The 25,466-nt window shown below is 49.9% G+C and overlaps 1 protein-coding gene across 2 annotated transcripts; it reads left to right on the top strand.

The window, feature by feature from the left end:
- The first annotated feature begins 285 nt into the window (after window positions 1–285).
- CBARP (CACN subunit beta associated regulatory protein) lies at window positions 286–24,114 on the top strand. Of its 2 annotated transcripts, XM_083421494.1 has the most exons (10): window positions 286–420; window positions 584–660; window positions 5,124–5,269; window positions 6,512–6,573; window positions 8,908–9,073; window positions 10,198–10,369; window positions 11,266–11,385; window positions 13,560–13,761; window positions 17,466–17,649; window positions 20,278–24,114. In XM_083421494.1, exons 2-10 carry the CDS (start codon window positions 610–612, stop codon window positions 21,404–21,406), a joined length of 2,232 nt encoding a protein of 743 aa, XP_083277620.1. In that variant the 5' UTR covers window positions 286–420; window positions 584–609; the 3' UTR covers window positions 21,407–24,114. The 2 variants fall into 2 exon arrangements, with proteins under 2 accessions (XP_083277620.1, XP_083277621.1); XM_083421495.1 differs by lacking the exons at window positions 286–420; window positions 584–660; window positions 5,124–5,269; window positions 6,512–6,573; window positions 8,908–9,073 and adding an exon at window positions 9,460–10,034 and having other exon boundaries at window positions 10,086–10,369.
- The last annotated feature ends 1,352 nt before the right edge of the window (window positions 24,115–25,466 follow it).

The following is a 25,466-nucleotide window of genomic DNA, read 5'->3' on the forward strand; positions in this document are numbered from 1 at the left end:
GTCTGACACCAGGCAGTGGAAGAGAGGGAGAGAGAGAGAGAGAGATAGAAAGAGGAGGAAAGAAAGGGTGTTTGAAGCCTCTTGCTATCTGCCACAACCTTTGCTTCTACCCCTTCCTCTTAAAAATAAATAAAAACACACCAGCCTTTCATTTTGCTTTCCTTCCTCAGTGGCATCTTAAGCTGGCGAGAGGACCGCTCCATCATCTCCCGGGGTGCTGTAACCGTAGCATGGCGCTGCCGAGGATCTTGTGAACGGAATCCACCCGTGACTTCGGCGAAAAACATGTGAGCTGCAACGGGAGGGGAGATGGATTGCTGGAGGTAACCGGGAGAGAAAGAGAGAGAGAGAGAGAGAGAGAAAAGAGAAGAGAAAAATCTACCATCGACCACGTCGCCTCTTCTGCAAATTTTGATATATGTACATTGCAATTCTTTCTTTATTCCCCCCACCCGTTTATCCTTCCTCTCCCCCCTCCCTGCACACCCTGGTCGTCTTTTTAATTTAAATCTATATTTTTTATCTCGTTCTGCAACCGCGCACCGTCGTGTCACTGTGCTTTCGTGCCTCCCTTTTTTTCCAGGAGGGCATCTCTCTCCAGGACGGACAATGAGCGATGATTTGAGCGCTTGGGGAAACGAGACCACGGGAGGTGTGACGGTGAGTGTCCCTGCCGTGGAGGCAGGTGGGGACAGGTCTGCGAGGTTTCCCCCGCCCCCCCCCCCGGGGTGGGTGATATTCTGTATTGCATGCCCCCCCTCCAGAGAGACGGAGAGGTCTCCCCAATTCCCCCCGCACCGGCTCTGGACAGGAGAGTTCACATTGGGCCCAGGTCGGATGTGCCACCAAAGTTTTGGCAGGAGTAGCTGTGGGAGTTGCTGGGTTCTGAGCCTGCTGCCTTTTGCCCTGTGGATCCTGACCCTGTTTGATCTGCCCAGCCTAGGCCATTTTTGCTAATGCATTAAGCTGGGGAGCCAGCAAGGACTGGTACATCATCTCCCTGGGTTGTTATAACCGGAGCATGGTGCTGCTGATGCTAATGTATTTTAAAATCTGAGGCTCCCAGTATGTTTCCGAGCACAATTCAAAGTGTTGGTGCTGACCTTTTAAGCCCTAAACGGCCCAGTAGACCTGAAGGAGCGTCTCCACCCCCATCGTTCTGCCCGGACACTGAGGTCCAGCGCCGAGGGCCTTCTGGCGGTTCCCTTGCTGCGAGAAGCCAGGTTACAGGGAAGCAGGCAGAGGGCCTTCTCGGTGGTGGCACCCGCCCTGTGGAACGCCCTCCCACCAGATGTCAAAGAGAACAACAACTACCAGACTTTTAGAAGACATCTAAAGGCAGCCCTGTTTAGGGAAGCTTTTCATGTTTAATTAGTTATTGTATTTTAGTGTTGTGTTGGAAGCCGCCCAGAGTGGCTGGGGGGACCCAGCCAGATGGGCGGGGTATAAAGAATATATTATTATTATTATTATTATTATTATTATTTATTATTTAAAAAAATATTACCTGCCCCCCACACTAAAGTCCCAGGGCAGGTTGCAATTAAAAACACCAATATTAGAAATGATTTAAAACGATTTTGTGAATCGAGGGCATGTTCTCAGTCGGCATCGCTTTGACCTAGTGTGGAGGGAAGAAATTATTTCCTGGGCCCACAAGTCTTCGGAAGGATGGCTGGTCCATCCAGCTGCATATTGGCTGCACTGACTGGTAGCAGCTCTTTGGGGTTTCATGGCAGTGGCTTTTTCCAGGCCTGCTCAAGGCCCTGAGCAAAAGGTTCAGATATTAATAGGAAACGGTTCGAATCTCAGTCAGGCCTTTGGTGCATCTAGCTGATTTATACTGACGGAGCTGCGCTATTGTGAAATCGTGGTAAAAACAAGTGGGTGGTGCCTCTGAGCATATGCAGAGTGCCTTTGCCTTGCCCCTCTGCCGCCAAAGCTCACCAGTAGAGGAATAAAAAGCGAAGGTGTCTAGGTTCGGAGTTTGCGGCTTCCAGCCGCATCACCCGCTCTCTTAATCTAGAGCGGCGGTTCCCAACCTGTGGGTCCCCAGATGTTGTTGGACTACAATTCCCATCATCCCTGAGCTCTGGCCTTGCTAGCCCGGGGGCCGGATCCGGCCCAATCGCCTTCTCAATCCGGCCTGCGGACGGTCCGGGAATCAGCGTGTTTTTACATGAGTAGAATGTGTCCTTTGATTTAAAATGCATCTCTGGGTTCTTTGTGGGGCATCGGAATTCATTCATATTTTTTTTCCAAAATATAGTCCGGCCCCCCACAAGGTATGAGGGACAGTGGACCGGCCCCCTGCTGAAAATGTTTGCTGACTCCTGATCTAGAGGTTCTACGCTACAACTCCCGGGATTGGCTGGCGCTGATGGGGAGTTGTAGTCCAACCGCTCTGAAGGGGGGCAGCCAGTTGTGGTTTTTGATCACATGATGGCTTCTTTGACTTCGCTAGTATCTGGGAATATTTTTGGGGTGTCTGTGGAGCAAGCCAACCTAGAGCAGGAGATTCTTAATCTCAGGGCTGTGGGTTCAAGCCCCATGTTAGGCATAAGATTCCTGCATTTCAGGGGGTTGGGCTAGATGGTTTTTGAGGTTCCTTCCAGCTTATGATTCTTTAGGAAAAGGGAACCCTCGAAGGGTTTTCTGCTGAATCCGCTGCTGCTTCTGTTACAAGCTGTTGCAGATTTCCGCAGCCAGGCCTCTTCCCTTGCTGAGGGCGCTTGCCTGGCACGCAGACGGACCCGGGTTCAATCCTGCCCACCGCCAGTCGGAAACAGACCCAAGCCACGTGCATTCGCAGAAGGCAGTTGTTGGCTTCCAAATCTGCAGAAAATGCTTTGGATGTGTCGTTTGTGAAAGTAAGGGCTGTCGTTTGTGAAATTAAGGACCGTCGCTTGGGATGCAGACAGGGCTGAGGGCCCTCCCATCTCTGCACATTTCCCTTTTCCGAAACGATTCGGAACTCTGCGCTGAGGACCGGCTGGTTGCTGAGTCATCAGTAAGCGACAGTCCCCTGGAAGGGGCCGGAGGATTTAATGCGGTCAGCCGCTGACTTGAGCACTGACTCAGCTACCGCCCACCACTACTGCTGGCCCTGGAGTCGTAGAATTGTAGATTTAGAAGAGACCAACAGGGGTCATCCTGTCGAGTGTTTTTGCCCAGCGGAGGACTCGAACCCACAACTCGAGATATTCCAGTTTTGCACATGATTGCAGAAGAATCAGAGAAGGGGTTCCCAGGGGTCTACTCCCTGCAAGGAATCGCAGCTTCACGGGCCCAAACCTAAGTTGGGCGCTTTGACCTCGACAGGTAGAAATCTAACAGACTGAAAGTTCTGGGGTCTTTCTCTCTGTGCTGGAAAAAGCCCTGGGTACCTGAATCTTTGGCTGCTAAGAGCCCTTCATCAAAGACCTCTTTCAGGGGGTAAAAGGTAAAGGGACCCCTGACCATTAGGTCCAGTCGTAACCGACTCTGGGGTTGCGGCGCTCATCTCGCTTTACTGGCTGAGGGAGCCGGCGTACAGCTTCCAGGTCATGTGGTCGGCAGGACTGAGCCGCTTCTGGCGAACCAGAGCAGCGCACGGAAACGCCGTTTACCTTCCCGCCAGAGCAGTACCTATTTATCTACTTGCACTTTGACGTGCTTTCGAACTGCTAGGTGGGCAGGAGCAGGGACCGAGCAACGGGAGCTCACCCCGTCATCGCGGGGATTCGAAGCGCTGACCTTCTGATCGGCAAGCCCTAGGCTCTGTGGTTTAACCCACAATTACAAATTATTACTGGGCAATAATAAGTATAAATTGTTGTTGTTGTTACTGGTAAAGGTAAAGGGATCCCTGGCCATTAGGTCCAGTCGTGACTGACTCTGGGGTTGCGGCGCTCATCTCGCTTTAGTTCCTACTGGTATCTTACTCTTATTTTATGAATATAGTGCCAGCACTGAGCATCAGCAATGAGCACATAGAATTATAGAATCCTAGAGCTGCAAGGGGCCCAGGACCATCTAGTCCAACCCCCTGCAATGCAGGAATCTTAACACATTTAAGTGAAAGGATCACTGCCCCAGGGAGAACAGATTCATTGCACAGTGGAATCAACTGGAGTGGGGTGGGAAGAAGACTTGAGTTTTGAGGATGGAGGGTCAGGGAAGGGCACAGAGTTCTTAAAATTGCAAAATTGGAGAGGTGATTTGAGTCCAATCTCTTTACTCGTGAGAACCTTCCGAGGAGGGTGCCTGTTGCATCTCTGTGTGCTTTGTAACTGCGCTGAGATCACTGAGGAGGGAGAAAGGTTGTTTTCTGCTGCTCCAGAGAAGCAGACACAGAGCAATGGATCCAAACTACCAGAAAGAAGATTCCACCTAAACATTAGGAAGAACTTCCTGACAGTAAGAGCTGTTCAACAGTGGAATTTGCTGCCAAGGAGTGTGGTGGAGTCTCCTTCTTTGGAGGTCTTTAAGCAGAGGCTTGACAACCATATGTCAGGAGTGCTCTGATGGTGTTTCCTGCTTGGCAGGGGGTTGGACTTGATGGCCCTTGTGGTCTCTTCCAGCTCTATGATTCTATGACTCGTGCAGAGCCATCTCCTAAGGGCAGGCAATTCTTGAGTTTGCACACCATAAACTTGTGTGTGAAAAAGTGAAGAGTGTCTCCATCTCTCTTTCTCCCCTCATGGTGGAGAAATGTGCCCTCATACAGCCAGGGAATATACCGTATTTTTCGCTCTATAAAACGCACCAGACCACAAGACGCACCTAGTTTTTGGAGGAGGAAAACAAGAACAAAAATATTCTGAATCTCAGAAGCCAGAAGAGCAAGAGGGATCGCTGCGCAGTGAAAGCAGCAATCCCTCTTGCTGTTCTGGCTTCTGGGATAGCTGCGCAGCCTGCATTCGCTCCATAAGACGCACACACATTTCCCCTTACTTTTTAGGAGGGGAGCAAAAAATACGGTATATTTTTCTGAGTCTCCTTGCTGTGGAGGTAGCTTGTACACAACAAGGGTGAGGAAACTCAACTCCATCGGCTACCCTCACCCTTTGCACCCATATACCATGTCTTTTTATTTTCCTCTCCCTTCCCTCCTTCCCCCCCAAAAAAACCCCACCTTCCAGACAGTGCCTGGCGAAGTGAAGACCCACGATGGGTATTTCCTGCTGCTGATACTTCTCTCCATCTTTATCGGGGGCACCCTGGTGCTTCTCTTCGGCATCCTGATCGTCTGCCGGCGATGCTGCGAGGCCGACCGGCGACACTCCAGGTAATGGGGTGTGGGGAACAGGATTGGGACCCTAAGGTAAGGAGGTCGCGGTGTGAAAGGCCAGTTCTGCAACCAAAGCAGAGGGTTATGCAGAGTCAGAGAGGCTTGGTCTGAGCTCTGGTCTTCTTCCCTAGCCGCAGAGTAAGATTCTAGTCATCAAGAGCATTGATGTATTGTAAAAGACAACTGGACTTTCATATCGCCACAGAGTTAGACGGGACCCTAAACAGGACTGCCTCCAGGTGTCTTCTAAAAGAAAGTTCTGTAGTTCTGAAGGAGTGTCTCCACCCCCATTGTTCTCCCCGGACACTGAGGTCCAGCACCGAGGGCCTTCTGGCGGTTCCCTCACTGCGAGAAGCCAAGTTACAGGGAACCAGGCAGAGGGCCTTCTCGGTGGTGGCGCCCGCCCTGTGGAACGCCCTCCCGTCAGATGTCAAAGAGAACAACAACTACCAGACTTTTAGAAGACATCTGAAGGCAGCCCTGTATAGGGAAGCTTTTAATGTTTGATGCATTACTGTATTTTAATATTTTGTTGGAAGCTGCCCAGAGTGGCTGGGGAAGCCCAGGCAGATGGTCGGGGTATAAATAATAAATTATTGTTGTTGTTGTTGTTGTTGTTGTTATTCATCTCCTTGACATCAGTCTAGTTCTTGGAGGGACCTGTGCCTCATTGTGCATTGTTTTTTTTTAATAATAATAATAATAATATTGGGCTGTTCGTTACTTCCTGGCCTACCTCGCAGGCTTGAAGGTATGTGTGAAAATGAAGCCATTTGGGCGAAGTTGGTAAAAAAATCATAGGAAGATAGCTAGATAGCTAGATAGATAGATAGATAGATAGATAGATAGATATAGAGTGGTACCTTGGGTTAAGTACTTAATTCTTTCCAAAGGTCTGTTCTTAACCTGAAACCGTTCTTAACCTGAAGCACCACTTTAGCTAATGGGGCCTCCTGCTGCTGCCGCACCGCCGGAGCACGATTTCTGTCCTCATCCTGAAGCAAAGTTCTTAACCTGAAGCACTATTTCTGGGTTAGCGGAGTCTGTAACCTGAAGCGTATGTAACCCGAGGTACCACTGTACACAGCATATTCCCTTAATATGCAAATCATGGCTTATGCAAACCTAGAGCTATTCAGCACAGGTTTTTCCTAGACCTTTTCCATCTCACTCTGTTGCGTACCCCTTTTTCAAGGTTTTTCGCCCGCCCACCTTCTTCTTCTCTTTCTTTGTTTCCAGAGCCAGCGATGACCCCGAGAAAACAAACACTACCTATCTGGATGACTCCCAGCCAGCTCAAGGTGAGATGCTTGCTTGCTTTACTTTCAAAAGTGGGCAGGGCTTGCTGCATCCTTTTCTATAGGAAGGTCTTGTGGTACCCGCTCTGGTTGCTAGGGCCCGTTGCCCTGGAAACGGTTGCTCTCACTCTCTCTCTCTATTCTTTTCTTCCTCCTGTTGCATCTCCGGGTACCGAACCCAGCACCTCTCCAGGGATGCTGCCTCTCTGGTTTAATTCCTCCCCCCCTCCCCAAAAAGCCTATCAGTGGGGGGGGGGATTAGGAGGAGGGGTTTAGATCAGGCCCATAGCATCCTTGGCGACCCGAGTGCGAGAGCAGCTCTCCCCTCCTGCGGTTTCTAACAAACGGTTTTGTTAGTAGCTATCTATACGCTTAGGGATGCGGGTGGCGCTGTGGGTTAAACCACAGAGCCTAGGACTTGCCGATCAGAAGGTCGGCGGTTCGAATCCCCGCAATGACGGCGTGATCTCCCGTTGCTCGGTCCCTGCTCCTGCCAACCTAGCAGTTCAAAAGCACCTCAAAGTGCAAGTAGATAAATAGGTACCACTCCGGCGGGAAGGTAAACGGCATTTCCATGCGCTGCTCTGGTTTGCCAGAAGCGGCTTAGTCCTGCTGGCCACATGACCCGGAAGCTGTACGCCGGCTCCCTCGGCCAGTTAAGCAAGATGAGCGCCGCAACCCCAGAGTCGGCCACGACTGGACTTAACGGTCAGGGGTCCCTTTACCTTTAGGTCTAAACCACAGAGCCTAGGGCTTGCCGATCAGAAGGTCAGTGGTTTGAATCCCCGCGAGATATGTCAAGCCTTTATTTGTTATAATATTGCTCTATTTGCAATCCTTGTTTTGCTGATTTCATTTCATATTCTAATTTTCTGAGATTGTTAATTTGGGGTTTTCATCAGCTGTACGTGACGATCATCACAATGATAACAAATAAAGGCTTGACATATCTCGCTTTGCATGTCATCAGTCTCTCTCATATATTAGTTTCACCTTTTAAGTTGAATTACTGAAATAAATTAACTTTTCCACGATATTCTAATTTTCCGAGTTTCACTTGTAACTCTCGGATTTTGCTAGCTAGGATGGGTGGGTTTCATGGAGGATGAAGTTAATGGACTATGCAGAATTAGATAAACCAACAGGAAGGATTCGAAACCGGCGAGACCAGAAATTCACGGAAGACTGGAGTAAATTTACGGACTATTTGAAAAGTAATTGTGAAGAGCAGGCGATGTTTGTAGGGTTGCAAGAAGTTTTGTGAGGAGTATTATTAGAAGTATTGTAAAAATGGAGAAGGGGGAGGATGATTTGTTAAGAGATGTAAAGGCAATATAAAGTTAAGAAATGCATAAGAAGTGTTTAAAACGGTGGATCATCAGAGGTGCTGACGGAAGTCTAAAAGGATGGTATAAGTGATAAGTTTTGTGGTACGTTTTATAATTTATATGTTAAAATTAATAAAAAATGTTGTAAAATAAAAATGATGGGTGGGTTTCTAAAACCCCCGCCATTGCCTCCCCTTGTTGTTGTTGTTTAGTCGTTCAGTCGTATCCGACTCTTCGTGACGCCATGGACCAGAGCACGCCAGGCACCCCTGTCTTCCACTGCCTCCCGCAGTTGGGTCAAACTCATGCTGGTAGCTTCGAGAACACTGTCCCACCATCTCGTCCTCTGTCATCCCCTTCTCCTTGTGCCCTCCATCTTTCCCAACATCAGGGTCTTTTCCAGTGAGTCTTCTCTTCTCCTGAGGTGGCCAAAGTATTGGAGCTTCAGCTTCAGGATCTGTCCTTCCAGTGAGCACTCAGGGCTGATTTCCTTAAGAATGGAGAGGTTTGATCTTCTTGCAGTCCATGGGACTCTCAAGAGTCTCCTCCAGCACCAGAACTCAAAAGCATCCATTCTTCGGCGATCAGCCTTCTTGATGGTCCAGCTCTCGCTTCCATACATCACTACTGGGAAAACCATAGCTTTGACTATACGGATCTTTGCTGGCAAGGTTATGTCTCTACTTTTTAAAATGCTGTCTAGGTTTATCATTGCTTTCCTCCCAAGAAGCAGGCGTCTTTTAATTTTGTGGCTGCTGTCACCATCTGCAGTGATCATGGAGCCCAAGAAAGTAAAATCTCTCACTGCCTCCATTTCCTCCCCTTCTATTTGCCAGGAGGTGATGGGACCAGTGGCCATGATCTTCGTTTTTTTGATGTTGAGCTTCAGACCATATTTTGCGCTCTCCTCTTTCAGCCTCAATAAAAGGTTTTTAAATTGCTCCTCACTTTCTGCCATCAAGGTTGTGTCATCTGCATATCTGAGGTTGTTGATATTTGCCTCCCCTAGATATCACCATTAAGGTGGATGACCCTGACTGCATGTCCAGCTCCAGTTACCGAGACGCGGAGAGCGAGAGATTCCTCTCGTCCGGAAGCGCCACGGGGCGACGGGTGTCCTTCAACGAGGCTGCCCTCTTCGAACAGAGCAAGAAGACCCAGGAGAAAGGGAGGAGGTAGGCAGAGGTCCTGGGTTCGAGAGAGAAGTACAATTAGTATGTATACGTTTCAACTTTTTCAAAAATGCATATTTTTCATTGATTTTCCAGCAATATAACAATACCAATTAATGCCAAATTTAATCAAACTGCCCCCCCCCAGTGAATGAGTTCATTCTTCTACCTTTTTTCTTCCAAAATTTAAATAAATTCCTCTTCCGTTCAGATATGATAATCCTTTATATAAGGGATCGTCTTTAAAAAAATAAATCCTCGCAGCAGGCCTGTGATGTAAGGACCAGCTGAGAGGCTGTAGTCCCTTGATGGGTTTGAGGGCTGGGTTGGGAGGACTTGAACCCTGTACAGTGCATGGGGGTCAGACTAGATGGGCTCTGAGGTGGCCCCCAAGGCCTGTGATAAGCCTGTTTTGCGGCTCTGGGTCAGTATTTCTCTCCCAGGATTGCCTACCTTCTGGAGGCAAAGGAAGGTTTCTACCATTCAGCGATGGGACTTGGAGAAAAATATTCAGGTTTTTGGTTTTTTGTGGGGTTGGAGAGACAGTGTGCCAGAGATGGCAGGGGCTGATGGGAAATCGTGGTCCAAAATGGCTGTTCTGGCAGGGGCCTGATGGGAAATCATGGTCCAAAATGGCCGTGCTGGCAGGGGTTGATGGGAAATCATGGTCCAAAATGGCCATGCTGGCAGGGGTTGATGGGAAATCATGGTCCAAAATGGCTGCGCTGACAGGGGCTGATGGGAAATCATGGTCCAAAATGGCTGTGCTGGCAGGAGCTGATGGGAAACCATGGTCCAAAATGGCTGCGCTGACAGGGGCTGATGGGAAATCATGGTCCAAAATGGCCGTGCTGGTAGAGGCTGATGGGAAATCATGGTCCAAAATGGCCATACCTGAGGGAAATCATGGTCCAAAATGGCCATGCTGGCAGGGGCTGATGGGAAATCGTGGTCCAAAATGGCCGTTCTGGCGGGGCTGATGGGAAATCGTGGTCAAAAATGGCCGTTCTGGCAGGGGCTGATGGGAAATCATGGTCCAAAATGGCCATCCTGGCAGCGACTGATGGGAAATTGTGGTCCAAAATGGCCGTGCTGACAAAGATTGAGGGATATCCTTACCCTGCCAGGTACACCCTGACCGAGGGAGACTTCCACCACCTGAAGAACGCCCGCCTCAGCCACCTGCCCTTGCCCCCGTCCGCTGCCCTCAAGATCGTCACCATCCACGAGTCCAACGAGAACAGCATCGCCATGACGCCTCGGCACCCCCCAGCCAAGCCCAGCCTGGCCATCTTCCAGGTGAGACCCAGAGGAGCCGAGGGGCAGGATCCCAGCTCTTTAATTCATGTTTGTAAGCTTTCTGGGGCAGAGACCCGACTCTTACTATTTTTACCTCTGCCCAGAGTGGCTCAGGTAACCCAGTCGGATGGGCGGGGTATAAGAATATTATTATTATTATTATTATTATTATTATTATTATTATTATTATTTTATTGCTTGGCATTGCTGAGGGTGTCCATGGATGCTCAGAAGAGAGTTAGCTGAGGCCTCTCTCAGTTATTTAATTCACATTTGTAAGCTCCCTGGGGCAGAGACTGTCTTATTCTATTTTTACCACTGCCCAGAGTGGCTCAGGTTACCCAGTCAGATGGGCGGGGTATATTATTATTATTATTATTATTATTATTATTATTATTATTATTATTATTATTATTATTATTATTTGGCCTCCCTGAGGACGTCCATAGATGCTCACGAGAAAGAATTTTGCTGAGGCCTCTCCCAGTTCTTTAATTCACATTTGTAAGCCCTCTGGGGCAGAGACCTGTCATTCCTTAATAATAATTTACCGCCGCCCAGTCAGATGGGTAGGGTATAAGAAATATTATTATTATTATTATTATTCCTCTCTGAGGGCACCCATGGCCGCACAGAAGAGAAAATTTAGCCCCGTTCCTTAATTCATATTTATTTGTAAGCTTACTGGGGCGGAGACCTGCCTTATTACCTGCAGAGGCCACATTTAGCCTTCCCATGGCTGGTCCTAGAGGCAAACTTTTTGTACGGAAGCAGAGCGGGGTGGAGGGAGCAATTCGGATGCATTTTTGGAAATGCCCGCAGGGTGTAAACTTCTGGGAGGTGTGTGAGTGGGTCGGTGAAGCTATCCCTAACCCTTTCTCATCCCTTCTTGGTAGCACCCCTTGCCGGAGACAGCGCTGACCAGCCACGGCACCTGCGCCTTGCCCGGAGATACTTATAATTCCACCGTTGAGGCTGGTTCCTCCGCTTCATCGGATTCCGGCGAAGGCACCTCGGTACGTCAGCTTATTTGGGGATAGCCAGATGCACAAATAGGGACGCGGGTGGCGCTGTGGGTTAAAGCCTCAGCGCCTAGGACTTGCCGATCGAAAGGTCGGCGGTTCGAATCCCTGCAGCGGGGTGCGCTCCCGTTGTTCAGTCCCAGCGCCTGCCAACCTAGCAGTTCGAAAGCACTCTCGGGTGCAAGTAGATAAATAGGGACCGCTTACTAGCGGGAAGGTAAACGGCGTTCCGTGTGCGGCTCTGGCTCACCAGAGCAGCGATGTCACGCTGGCCACGTGACCCGGAAGTGTCTCCGGACAGCGCTGGCCCCCGGCCTCTTGAGTGAGATGGGCGCACAACCCTAGAGTCTGTCAAGACTGGCCCGTACGGGCAGGGGTACCTTTACCTTTACCTTAGATGCACAAATGTAGGATATTGGGGGGTGCCTGGCATGTGAAAAACGGGATCCTGGAGTCTCGGTAGACTGCAGGTTTAGCAATGAGACAACCGTGTGATGCAGCGGCAAAAAAGCCTAATGCGATTCTAGGCCATGTGAATGAATGAATTTTATTATTTTGGTCACAGACCAGTTCCAGGAGACATACAATATAAAGGAAGTCATAAAACACGACAGGGATACATTTGAATTTGCAATTAGGCATATCAGGGACAGTGGGATGGGGGTGGCGCTGTGGGTTAAACGACAGAGCCTAGGACTTGCTGATCAGAAGGTCGGCGGTTCGAATCCCCGCAATGAAGTGAGCTCCCGTTGCTCGGTCCCTGCTGCTGCCAACCTAGCAGTTCGAAAGCACGTCAAAGTGCAAGTAGAGAAATAGGAAGGTAAACGGCGTTTCTGTGCGCTGCTCTGGTTTGCCAGAAGCGGCTCAGTCATGCTGGCCACATGACCTGGAAGCTGTACGCCGGCTCCCTCGGCCTATAGAGCGAAATGAGCGTCGCAACCCCAGAGTCGGCCACGACTGGACCTAATGGTCCTTTACCTTTATAACAGGGACAATACAGATATAGCAACATATAAATATATATATAAATTAAAACTTAAGTCACTAACATATAACCCAAAATTGTCATTTAAGGCCTTAATCATTATGATAGCTTGTTCCCTACGTTTTACGGCAGTCGCACAGAATTTGGCTACCCTGCACAAATCTTGCACCCTGTTTGAGGGAATGCCTTGATTCGGACCACATCTGCGGTCCTGTGTCCAGTTCTGGGTACCCCATTTTAAGATAGAGATTGAAAAGGTGGGCAGAGGAGGGCTTAGAAAATAGACGATGGACAGGTGATCAAATACCGGAAGGGCTGCTTGCTGCATGGAAGATGGAGCTTGTTTTCTGCAGCTCTCCAGAGGGCAGGAGTCGAACCCGTGGCTTCAAGTTACAAGAAAAGGAGATTCCAGCTAAATGTCAGGAAGAACTTTCTGACAGCAAGAGCTGTTTGACAGTGGAACGGACTCCTTTGAAAGGGCTCTCCTTCCTTGGAGGTTTTTAAGCAGAGGTCGGATGACCGTCTGTCAAGGGCGCTTCGGCTGAGATTACTGCATTGCAGGGGGTTGGACTAGATGACCCGAGGGTCCCTTCCAACGCTAAAGATTCGATGTCTCTGCGCATCTGTGGAAGGGATCCCAAATTTGGAAGTTCGAAGCTAATGTTAAATATGAACCCCATGTTTGCTGTATCAAACGCTCAGGCCTGCAAAAGACAGGCTTTTCGCTGTAGAAAACATACACCCCAAAATCCTGGCACGGGTTTGGAGAGGATCCCAAATTTTGGGGTTTGCTGTTTATTTTTCCTGCAGGTTCACTCGGGGGAACTCTGTGAGAGACAGAATAACAACAGGAAAAACCCCCAGAAACCCAGAAGACAAAAGTCAAAAGAGATTCTGTCTCTCACAGCTACGATAAAACCTACCGTTAAAATTACGGACTGGTCGTTTCTTCGTCAGAGGGCAAACGGGCAAATTGGGCAGGAGGGGATCAAATACTTATTTCCCTCGCTGTACGTGTTTCGCCGACGCGTCTTCCGTCCTTGCGCCCAGAGGGGAGGCCATTGTAGAGCGGCGCATCTCTCTGCGTGTTTGATGGTTAGGGGAGCATTTTTATTCGGGTGGCAAAACCGCCGGCCGTTACTGACCGATCCCTCCTCCTCCTCCTCCCTTCCTCTCTTCTCAGTCCGACGGCGCTGGCCAGAATCCCAAGGGTGCTGGAGGGGGCGGGACAGGGGAGCCTTCGCCGGCCCCTGCCCAGGGCGCCGTCCTTCACTTCTTCACCCGCCTACGCCGCCATGCCAGCCTCGAGGGTGCCGGACCCTACTTTCGGATCAAGAAATGGAAACTGGAGACGAGCCAGAGAGCATCCAGTCTGGACACGAGAGGTGGGTCATGCCGGTGGAGGGGTGATACTTTGGCCTGGGGGGGCGGATACGCCATGCTCCTTCTTGGGTAGTTGCCCGACTGTGCTGGTCCCGTGGGTTAACCGTGCGGCGAGGTCCGAGTCCAATCCATAGCTGTCAACTTACAGATTTGAAAATAAGGGACCAGCAGCCTCGAAAATAAGGGATCAGCAGCCAAAATAAGGGATCAAGAATTGCTTTGATGAGATACATATTTTGTTGCGTGCAAATGGCTTTAGATACCTATTAGGTCCATAAATTACCATATAGCACACACAAAAAAACCAGCAACAATTTGTTGTTGACAAAGCACAGCTGGACATAGAAAGGGCCCCATTACCTTCAGTAGCTTATTTAAGGGACATCATCAATAAGGGACAGCAGCGGGACATGGCGCTGGGATAAGGGACTGTCCCACCAAATAAGGGACGCTTGACAGCTATGGTCCAATCCGAGGTCGAGGGTGCAGTATGGAGGCTGTCCGTCAAAGCTGAAACTGGATCCAAGGCAGGGAGTCGGGCGAGGTCAGGAGCTCCAGCAGGACAGGGTGCAGTCAGGAACATGCTACCAACAACGTTGCTCCCACAACTTGGGACTGGGGCTGCCTGGCTTTTATCTGCCCCGAGGCATAGGGCGGCCCCGATCCTCTGGCGACTCGCCTCTCCTGGAGGCGACCGCCTCTCTGCCCTGAGCCTCTGCAGCTCAGGAGAGGCTGGAGGGTTACTGGACCCAGCGGCAACCTCAGCTTCCCCTGACGGGGCTGAGAGTGGAGCACCTGCAGGCAATGGGTCCTCCATCACCTCCAGAGCCGGAGCAGACTCACCTGAGGATCCAGCACAGGTAAGGACCCTTCAGGCTCACGCCCCAGTCCCGGCTCAGCTGGTTCTGGAGGCGGGGACTCCTGTGCAGGCTGGGATTCCTCAGGTTCAGCCTCCGAGTCCGAATCCCAGGCCATCACACCTGCTTTGGTGCCCACTCACTCTCACTGGCACGATTCAAGCGTTGCACCAGTGAACTGGAGGCATCGATGCAACCTCTCTTGATCTGTTGGTCCCTGGGGCAAAATAAAGCCTTGTAGTCTCTTTTATTTAAGCATACAGTGGTACCTTGGTTCTCAAACGCCTTGGTTCTCAAACAACTTGGAACCCAAACACTGCAAACCCGGAAGTAAGTGTTCTGGTTTGCGAACCTTTTTCGGAAGCCGAATGTGCTCCGTTTTGAGTGTTACACTTCTGATTTGAGTGCCACACATCTGTTTAGACTGAGGTCTGTCTGGTTTTGCTATTTATTTTGCGTTTTTGCGGCTCTTTTTTGTTTTGCTTTTGTGAGAGTGTGGAACCCAGTTTAGCTACTGATGGATTGTGTGACTGCAGTACATTGTTTATTGCTTTCCATGGTCTCGTTAGATAATAAGATGCATGTCAAATTGCTGTTTTAGGGATTGTTTTTAAAAGTCTGGAATGGATTAATCTGTACTGCATTACTTTCTATGGGAAAGGGCCCCTTGATTTTGGAACGCTTTGGTTTTGGAACGGACTTCCGGAACGGATTAAGTTTGAGAACCAAGGTACCTCTGTAACGTGTTTCAGGTTTGTGATAGTGTTACTGCGGTTGTTCAAAGAAAATAAAAGAAACAAAGCTTTTTTAAAGCATTTGTTAAACTCGCTCTGTAAATAATATATACAGTGGTACCTCAGGTTAACTACTTAATTTGTTGCGGAGGGCAATACTTAAGCTGAAACTGTTCTTAACCTGAAGCACCACTTTAGCTAATGGGGCCTCCTGCTGTAGCCGCTCCGCCGGAGCACAATTTCTGTTCTCATCCTGAAGCAAAGTTCTTAACCCGAGGTAATATTTCTGGGTTAGCGGAGTCTGTATCCTGAAGCGTATGTAACCTGAAGTGTATGTAACCCAAAGTACCACTATACATTGTTTATTGCTTTCCTTTCATGGATCCATGGTCTCGTTAGATAGTAAGATTCATGTCAAATTCCTGTGTCAGGTTGTTTTTAAAAGTCTGGAACGGATTAATCCGTACTGCATTACTTTCTATGGGAAAGCGCCCATTGATTTTGGAACGCTTTGGTTTTGGAACAGGCTTCCGGAACAGATCAAGTTTGAGAACCAAGGTACCACTGTAATGTGTTTCAGGTTTGTGATAGCGTTGCTGCGGTTGTTCAAAGAAAATAGAAGAAACACAGTTTTTTAAAAGCATTTGTTAACTTCGCTCTGTAACAAATATATATATCTGAAAACCCGTAGAATGGAAAGTGACCCCGCCAAAAGAAACTTTGCGGTACAAGCTTAAAGCCATACCATTTAAATTGGCTTAATCTTGAAGCGTAATTGGATGAGATTGAAGACTAAGCATGCGAGGTCCTGTGCAAGGTAGTAAAATACTCTTAAGACCTTTCACGGTCTTTGGACTGAGTTGCATCAACAAGAGAAGCCATTTTTTTAATGCAGTAAGAGAGATGTGTTCATCAGGATGAGGCCATAATGCACCCTCTTCCTTCATGATTTCACGATCATTGATTATCTGCGTTATCTCAGAGAATTTTTATAAAGTGATGCATCATCGGTATTTAACTCGTGAGAAACGATTATCCTCCCATTGCGCTTTGGTGCACATATAGGGTTTGCCATATTTCAAAAAGTAAAAACCAGGACACACCAAGAGTTGTTGAGTTTTTTTACTAGAAAACCCCCCCAAATAGTTTTGCTTTTATTTAGGAAAACCCGAAAGTTGTTGTTGATCTTTTTTATTAAAAAACAAAGAAGCCAAAACCCCCACGAATTTTTGATTGACTTCTCTAAGATCCAGGACAAAGCGCTGCTTTTTGGACATCGATTCCACCTTTGAAATCCTGGACCTATGGCAGCCCTATGTACCCAGAGAGGCTTTAATTCTGATCAAGACGTCATTTTTATACAGGTGGTGCTGTGGGTTAAACCACAGAGCCTAGGACTTCCCGATCAGAAGGTCGGTGGTTCGAATCCCTGCAATGGCGGGGTGAGCTCCCGTTGCTTGGTCCCTGCTCCTGCCAACCTAGCAGTTTGAAAGCACGTCAAAGTGCAAGTAGATTAATAGGTACCGCTCTGGTGGGAAGGTAAACGGCGTTTCCGTGCGCTGCTCTGGTTCGCCAGAAGCGGCTCAGTCCTGCTGGCCACATGACCCGGAAGCTGTACGCCGGCTCCCTCGGCCAATAAAGCGAGATGAGCGCCGCAACCCCAGAGTCGGCCACGACAGGACCTAACGGTCAGGGGTCCCTTTACCTTTACCTCGGGTTAAGTACTAAATTCGTTCCGGTGGTCCGTTCTTAATCTGAAACTGTTCTTAACCTGAAGCACCACTTTAGCTAATGGGACCTCCCATTGCCACCACCGCACGATTTCTGTTCTCATCCTGAAGCAAAGTTCTTAACCCGAGATACTATTTCTAGGTTAGCAGAGTCTGTGACCTGAAGCGTATGTAACCTGAGGTACCACTGCAATTGCTGGTTGAGTGCACATCTCTTTTTGCTGGCAGGGCGGGATTCGAGAAAGGCTTGCCCTTGTCCAAAATAATCATATTCTCGTGGTCGTCTCTTCTCTTGCTCCCCCTGCCCCCACCAACAATGTTGTCCGTCCCGTCCTGTCCATGCCGCTTAACTCTTGGTCTTCGCCACCCGGTCCTTTGCCCCCAGGCTCTCCGAAACGGCACCAGTTCCAGCGCCAGAGGGCCGCAAGTGAGAGCATGGACCAAGAAGACCGTGACCCCCACCAGACGGACATTATCCAATACATCGCCCGGACGGATGACGTGGCGTTCAGGCCCGTCGGCGGGCCGTTCCTGCCCGCTGCAGCCACCTCCACCTTATCCCTCGGCAGGTATTTTTCAGTAGATAAGTGGGAATGGGGCGGGGGGGGGGGCAGAGAAGATACAGGTGTGTTGGCACGAATCCAAGCACTGCAGGATTAATGCATTGGGTAGGCCTAAGAGTCATAGGGGGATGCGGGTGGCGCTGTGGGTTAAACCACAGAGCCTAGGACTTGCCGATCAGAAGGTCGCCAGTTCGAATCCCCGCGAAGGGATGTAGGTCTTTCAGGATCGGTGTTATATGGTCTCGGCGGCTGCTCCCAGTCCCCAGTCTAGCTGCCGCATTCTGTATTAGTTGCAGTTTCTGGAACACCTTCAAAGGCAGCCCCACAGAGAGCGCATGGCAGTAGTCCAAGCGGGAGATAACCAGAGCATGCATCACTCTGGCGAGACAGTCTGTGGGCAGGGAGGGTCTCAGCCTGCGTACCAGATGGAGCTGGTAGACAGCTGCCCTGGACACAGAATTGACCTGCATCTCCATGGACAGCTGTGAGTCCAAAATGACTCCCAGGCTGCGCACCTGGTCCTTCAGGGGTACAGTTCCCCATTCAGGACCAGGGAGTCCCCCCCACACAGTGGGAAGACAGGCGAACTATTGTCAGTGTACTAGAAGAAGCAAAGATAAAAATGCATTAAAACATCAGTTATTAAAAACTTCCCTTAACAGGGCTGCCTTCAGATGTCTTCTAAATGTCATATAGTTGTTTATTTCCTTGACATCTGAAGGGTGGGTGCCACCACCGAGAAGGCCCTCTGCCTGGTTCCCTGTAACTTCGCTTCTCGGAGGGAGGGAACTGCCAGAAGGCCCTCGGAGCTGGACCCAGGTGTCCGGGCTGGACGATGGGGGTGGAGACACTCCTTCAGGTATACTGGGCCCTTTAGGGCTTTCAAGGTCAGCACCAACACTTTGAATTGTGCTCAGAAATTTCCTGGGAGCCAATGGAGGTCTTTCAAGACTGGTGTTATGTGGTCTCTGCGGCCGCTCCCAGTCCCCAGTCTAGCTGCCGCATTCTGGATTAGTTGCAGTTTCCGGGTCACCTTCAAAGGTAGCCCCACGTAGAGCTCATGGCAGTAGTCCAAGCGGGAGATAACCAGAGCATGCACCACTCTGGCCAGACAGTCTGCGGGCAGGGAGGGTCTCATCCTGTGTACCAGATGGAGCTGGGAGACAGCTGCCTCAGACACAGGAGCCAACCAGTTGTCCCAAAGGGAAACTCGCAAGCTAGATTTGAGCACAAGAGCAGGATTCTCCCCTTCTGCCGTTTTCCAGCAGCTGGCATCAGTGTGTTCCTTTTGCAGAAAGTATGGGCCAGGCCAGTGTTCTTTCTCTAGAAAAAATAGGTGCTGGAACTTTGCCAAAAGCATCTCATTCGTTCTCTTATAACAGCAATGGAATATGCAGAAATGGCGAAACTTGCCAGAAGAACAAGAAATCGAGATAACAATTTTTTAAAAAATAATAATAATAAAAGAATGGAAACGGTTTATTAAATATTTACAGATAATTTGTAAACAGATAAAAACATCAGCAGGATAATTGTAATAACCTGCAGTTTTGTAAGAGTGCAGTAGTACCTCGGGTTAAGTACTTAATTCGTTCTGGAGGTCCGTTCTTAACCTGAAGAACACTTTAGCTAATGGGGCCTCCTGTTGCTGCTGCACTGCCGGAGCACAATTTCTGTTCTCATCCTGAAGCAAAGTTCTTAACCCGAGGTACTATTTCTGGGTTAGCAGAGTCTGTAACCTGAAGCGTATGTAACCTGAAGCCTATGTAACCCGAGGTACCACTGTAATGGCAATGCAATATGCAGAAATGGTGAAACTTGCCAGAAGAACAAGAAATCAAGATAACATTTTTAAAAAAAACAAAATAACGGAAATGGTTTATTGAATATTAACAGATAATTTGTAAACGGATGAAAACATTGGCAGGATTATTGTAATAACTTGCAGTTTTGTAAGAGTATGTATTTAAAGAAGATGAATGAATGAGCAAATTAAGTTAATTTGGATATGCGGAAGGTGTTAAAATGAAATTTAAGGAACCGCAGAAAGAGGGGGAAGGAAGTTTTGAAATGTCAAGATGATTGTGAAATCAGTGAAATGTATAAACTTGAAAAGTGTGTGTGTACCATATTTTTCGCTCTATAAGATGCACCAGACCACAAGACGCACCTAGTTTTTGGAGGAGGAAAACAAGAGAAATAAAATATTCTGAATCTCAGAAGCCAGAACAGCAAGAGGGATCGCTGCGCAGCGAAAGCAGGAATCCCTCTTGCTGTTCTGGCTTCTGGGATAGCTGCGCAGCCTGCATTCGCTCCATAAGACGCACACACATTTCCCCTTACTTTTTAGGAGGGAAAAGGTGAGTCTTATAGAGCAAAAAATACGATATATGAACTTGAAAAGTGTGTGTGTGTGTGTGTGTATATGTGTGCGTGTATGTATGTATGTATGTATGTATGTATGTATGAACTTGAAGAGAGTGTATGTGTGTATGTATGTATGTATGTATGTATGTATGTGTGTATATATATGTATCAGGTCTCGATTATCATTTGCTGTTTTCGTTCCATATGATCCTAAGACCCAAAAGGTGTTTTTAAAGGGAAAATGTACCTGTTGTGTTCTGGATGCAGGGTAGAGCCGTCGGAGCAACCCAGCCCCCCCTCCGCTGAGCCCCCCGCTTTGGAGCCGCAGCCGCCGCCACCGCAGCAGCCACCCACCCCCCTTTACCATGACATCTGGAGCCTGCGGGCATCGTTGGAGATGTACGCTTCTTCGGAACAGGGCAACGACCGGGACTCGGTGCGCAGCGACGGCGGGGAGAGCATCTCTTCTAGCGGCGGCTTGCCCAGCTTCCATTCTTCCTTGGCGGACGAGGCCGAAGGAGGAGAGGACAGATTGCCGGGGAAAACCAAGCAGGACAGCGTGGAATCGGAAGCCGGGACCCGGAAGCTGCTGCAGATGGACAGCGGCTACGCCTCCATCGAAGCTCCCGGTGGGCGCGTCGGCGAGGACCAGACGGCCTCGGAGAAGCGATACTGCTTCACCAGCGCCGGCCGCCGAGCCACCATCTTTGAGAGTTTCGAAGGCCAAGAACCGGAGGAGGAAGACGAGGCCACGGAAGGGGCTTCCGGCGGGCCGCCGGCCCCGAGTCCGCTGGTTTGGGCCCCCTACGGGCAGCTCTTCCCCACCCGGGACACGTTGCCCCGCCGGGACTACAGCATCGACGAGAAGACGGACGCCCTCTTCAACGCCTTCGTCCGCCACGACCCTCAGTTCGACGAGTCGCCGCTGCGAGCCAAGCACCGTTCCCGGACGCACCTCCGGAAGCAGTGGCAGCGGGCCAAACAGTACAGCGACCCCGGCGTCCGCTACCCACCAGCCCTGGAGAGGCACCGCACGCCGTTGCGGAGGGGCGACAGCGTCAACTACCCGCTTGAGGGGCGCTACCAAAGCACCCTGCCACGCATCGTCAGCGCCGGGGACGAGGAGGCGGCACCGGCGACGGCGGAAGCCAGCGACAAAATCCAGGTGATAGAAGAGGAGCCGCCGGAGGAGGCCAAGGGGCCGCCCGAGCCGTATGGCAGCGGCTGCCTCGAGGATGGGCAGTGCCCGGGCCTGGGCGGCCTGGGCAGCGAACTGATGGACAAGATAACCGGGGGGTTGGAGGAAAGGATGTATGGGCGCTTGAAAAAACTGAGAGAGAGTCCAGGGTGCGTGGTGGCTGTGGCGGACGCCTCCCCTGACCACAGCCCAGAGTAGAGGAGCAAGGGGACGTCATTAACTTCAGGGTGAGCTAGCCATCGCTCTCTCCCCAGTTCCTCCCCGGGGCCGCCATGGGATTTGCCAGCCGACCGGGGCAATGGGGCGCACTATCTCAGAGGACGGTGGCCCTGCTGGGGCAGGTACCACGCAAGGGACGTCGCTGCATCCTAGGGGAGTTGAGGTCCCGCAGGCATCCCTGTCTCTAGCCGGGACTCGGAGTCCGCAGACGGTCGAGGGAAACTGGTCAAGTCTGCATTTGTGCGACGGGCAGCAGCAGCGGGCCCTTTGGCTTGGCCTCCCGCTTGCGAGGGGCCGGGGAGGGCGGGATCTTGCTCCCAGCAGCCTCTGCTCCCTTCTCGCCGGTGCCCGAGAGGGGTTAGGGGTCCCGAGACGAGCCAGTTCTCCCTTCCCCGAGGCAGGTTTGTCAAAGCAAGCGCCTCTATTGCACAGCCCGGACATGACGTTCCCGGGGGGGCTTTTTCTCGCTAATAACAGGAGACCCCGGAACCTAGCAGAGGCCCGACTTTTACCTCACGACGTTCAAAAGAGCTGGTTGTAGCAGATAACTATAAATGACTCCTTCACCTTTGCACACACACTCTCTCTCTGGTTTTTTTCTTTTTCTTTTTGCAAGCAATAACCTTATCCTTTCCTCCTTCTCCCTCCGTCTGTTGCCGGGCGTCCTCTTGGCGGGAGGCAGAAACGACCTCGCCTTCCAGATGGGACAGAAAAGCCTGCCCGCTTGGCCCCTGATCTCTCACCCAAGTTTCTTCCCAATGAACTTTCGTTGGCGTGGAACCGGCTCCAGAAATGCTATTTTATGATGCTGGTGAGCTGCCTGGGTGGATGAAATTGTCATGGGTTACTGCGCAGGTTTGGAGCGGGTTGTGCCGTTTTGGGGTACGTACCTGGCAAAGCGAGGCAGTAGAAGCAGCACGCCCGACTTCTTCTCCGATAGCTCAGGCCTCCGTCTCTCCCCTGCGTTACTCCTCCGCCGCCAATTCTCTATTATCTCCAACTTTTCCCGCTCAACAAAATTGTACTCTGTCCCCACCTTTGCTCCGGCTTTCCTTCCGGCGCCACCATCCCTTGCGCAGAGATGCCAAACAGCTCGATTGGAAAAGGGGGGTGTCGGAGCTGCTCCTTGAATGCTCCCAAGTTTATAGTCCTCATGCGAACTGGGCAGCGGAATGAGAAATGCCCTGGTCTTAGCACCAGCGGATGACGCAGGGATGACTGACGTCCGTGTGTGTGTCCCCCCAGTGTCATTGGACTGCTAGTCTCAGAAGCCAGGAAGTCTAGAGCCATCGGAAAGCCGCCCATTTTTTCTCCCCAGGCTGAGATAGGAGAGCATCAAGTTTGGGGGTAAGGCCCAGCGGAAGAAAAAGAGGGAAATCAGCCATAGTCCTCACGCACTCAGCTACAAAAACGTGCCTCTTCCGACATGTTATTCCGCAATCTGCCCCGTTCTCCAAATCAAAGCAAAAGGGGGTGTGCATTCTCTTTTTAATTTTTTTAAAAAATTATTTATTCCACATTTGTGGCTGAAGAAAAATTATAACATACAGGTGAAACTCGAAAAATGAGGATATCATGGGAAAGTTCCTTTATTTCACTAATTCAACTTCAAAGGTGAAACTAATTAATCTCAGAAAATTAGAATATTCAATGAAATCAGCAAAACAAGGATTGCAGATAGAGCAATATCGGACCTCTGAGAAGTAGAAGCATCTCTCGCTTTGCATGTCGTGAGTTTCACCTTTTAAGTTGAACGACTGAAATAAACGAACTTTCCCGCGATACTCTAATTTTTCGAGTTTCGCCTATGCGAGCAGGCGGTTTTGTTGCGCCTTTAATTTTTAAGCAGATTCTAAGGTGGCGGCAGCAAGCTTTTTCTTTTAACGTATCGTTGCTACTACGCGGCTACAAGCACATCGCTTGGGGAGGGGGCAAACTGACCTATCCATCTCCCAACCATCCGCCATGCAGGGGATGTGTGCCAAATCGTTTCCTATTCCCTCCCGTGCCTCAATTCCTTTGCATGTCAACGGGGGCGGGGTTCGGGGAGGAGTGTGTGTGTGTGTGCGTGTGCCTGGTTGGATGTGTGGCTCCTGCCGTCCAGTTTTCATTTTTCTTTTCTTTCAAAATCGACGTCCAAAGCACTACTTGAAGGGATGGGGAAAATGGGGGGGGGGGGGGGAGAACGGCCAGAAAAAGAAGAGAAACTTAATTTTGTAAAAGCAAAAAACGTCTGCTGCCAGAGGTGTGGCGTGGCGATCTTTCCCCTCCCCTTCTTTGGGAGATGTGAGAATATATATATATACACATATATTTATTTATTTATTCCAAAGTCCTGGCTTGTTTTGCCACCTTTGCTCTCGTCATTGTCGAAACCGTCATAATCGTCTTAGCTTGCGAGTCCTGCCTTGCAAGGGGGGAGGGGTTTGGACTGGAAGACCCTTCTGTGTGTGTGTCGGGGGGGGGGGTTCCCTCTTCCAACTCTGGCCATCCTACGATCACAATTTGTCTTTTTTTTTTTTTTTGTCGGCGGAGGGCGATGCTAAAGCCTGTTTTTCCCCCTCCCCGCTTCGTAAAAGCAGCAGACCAAACCAAGAACCTCCTTTTTCCCTGCCTTTTTCAATGGAGGGGGAGAGCAAAAAAATAAAAACACAAGACTTTATTAAATAAACGATGTGCCAACGTTTTCCAATGGGTGTGTGTGGTCTTCTTTTCCCCTTAAGTCGTGAACACTGTCAGCCCCAGAGGTTGTATATAGGGCCTTGCGTAATAACTCCCTAGTGTGGTTTTTGTGACCTCTAGATCAGGGGTAGGCAACCTAAGGCCCGGGGGCTGGATCCGGCCCAATCGCCTTCCAAATCCAGCCTGCGGACGGTCCGGGAATCAGCGTGTTTTTACATGAGTAGAATGTGTCCTTTGATTTCAAATGCATCTCTGGGTTCTTTGTGGGGCATAGGAATTCATTCATATTTTTTCCCCAAAATATAGTCCAGCCCCCCACAAGGTATGAGGGACAGTGGACCGGCCCCCTGCTGAAAACGTTTGCTGACTCCTGATCTAGAGGTTCTATGCTACAACTCCCGGGATTGGCTGGCGCTGATGGGGAGTTGTAGTCCAACCGCTCTGAAGGGGGGCAGCCAGTTGTGGTTTTTGATGGCTTCTTTGACTTCGCTAGTATCTGGGAATATTTTGGGGGGGTCTGTGGAGCAAGCCAACCTAGAGCAGGAGATTCTTAATCTCAGGGTTGTGGGTTCAAGCCCCAGGTTAGGCAAAGGATTCCTGCATTTCAGGGGGTTGGGCTAGATGATTTTTGAGGTTCCTTCCAGCTTATGATTCTTTAGGAAAAGGGAACCCTCGAAGGGTTTTCTGCTGAATCCGCTGAATCAGGGACGACGTTCTCCCAGGGAGAGGGACCTAACTGCATTGGCTGGGGCTCGCTTAATGGAAAAAGAACTTGCCTCCTACTGTCTCTGTATCGCATAGAGTGTAAGGTGTCCCCCCAAAATCCAAGGGGGTCTTTGCCGCGCCCCACAGCTGCATCCACCCAAACGCTCCTATTATGGAAGACTTTGGCATCTCCACGTGCCAATACAGAGGTACGTACTTAATTCGTTCTGGAGGTCCGTTCTTAACCTGTAACTGTTCTTAGCCTGAAGCACCACTTTGGCTAATGGGGCCTCCTGCTGCTGCCACGTCACCAGAGCACGATTTCTGTTCTCATCCTGAAGCAAAGTTCTTAACCTGAGGTACTATTTCTGGGTTAGCGGAGTCTGTAACCTGAAGCGTATGTAACCTGAAACGTATGTAACCCGAGGTACCACTGTAATAGGGAAAGTATGTATATTAAGAAATGTATACCACTTTTTTTTGTGTTGAATATATTCTATATGGCCATTTATGGACCTAATAGGTATCTCAAGCCATTTGCACATGCAACCAGTCCATGCAGAATGTAGGCACCCTATACAGTGGTACCTCGGGTTAAGTACTTAATTCGTTCTGGAGGTCCTTAACCTGAAACTGTTCTTAACCTGAAGCA

Source organism: Podarcis tiliguerta, assembly GCF_965153285.1.
Source record: "Podarcis tiliguerta genome assembly, chromosome: 18".
NCBI lineage: Eukaryota > Metazoa > Chordata > Lepidosauria > Squamata > Lacertidae > Podarcis > Podarcis tiliguerta.

What these genes read in the sequence shown, in the direction of transcription:
- CBARP (XM_083421494.1), top strand. Translation starts at nt 610, where the DNA reads ATGAGCGATGATTTGAGCGCTTGGGGAAACGAGACCACGGGAGGTGTG. An exon ending in TGACTCCCAGCCAGCTCAAG is followed by an intron (nt 6,574 to 8,907) that starts GTGAGATGCTTG and finishes TGCCTCCCCTAG; the next exon opens with ATATCACCATTAAGGTGGAT. An exon ending in ACCCAGGAGAAAGGGAGGAG is followed by an intron (nt 9,074 to 10,197) that starts GTAGGCAGAGGT and finishes TTACCCTGCCAG; the next exon opens with GTACACCCTGACCGAGGGAG.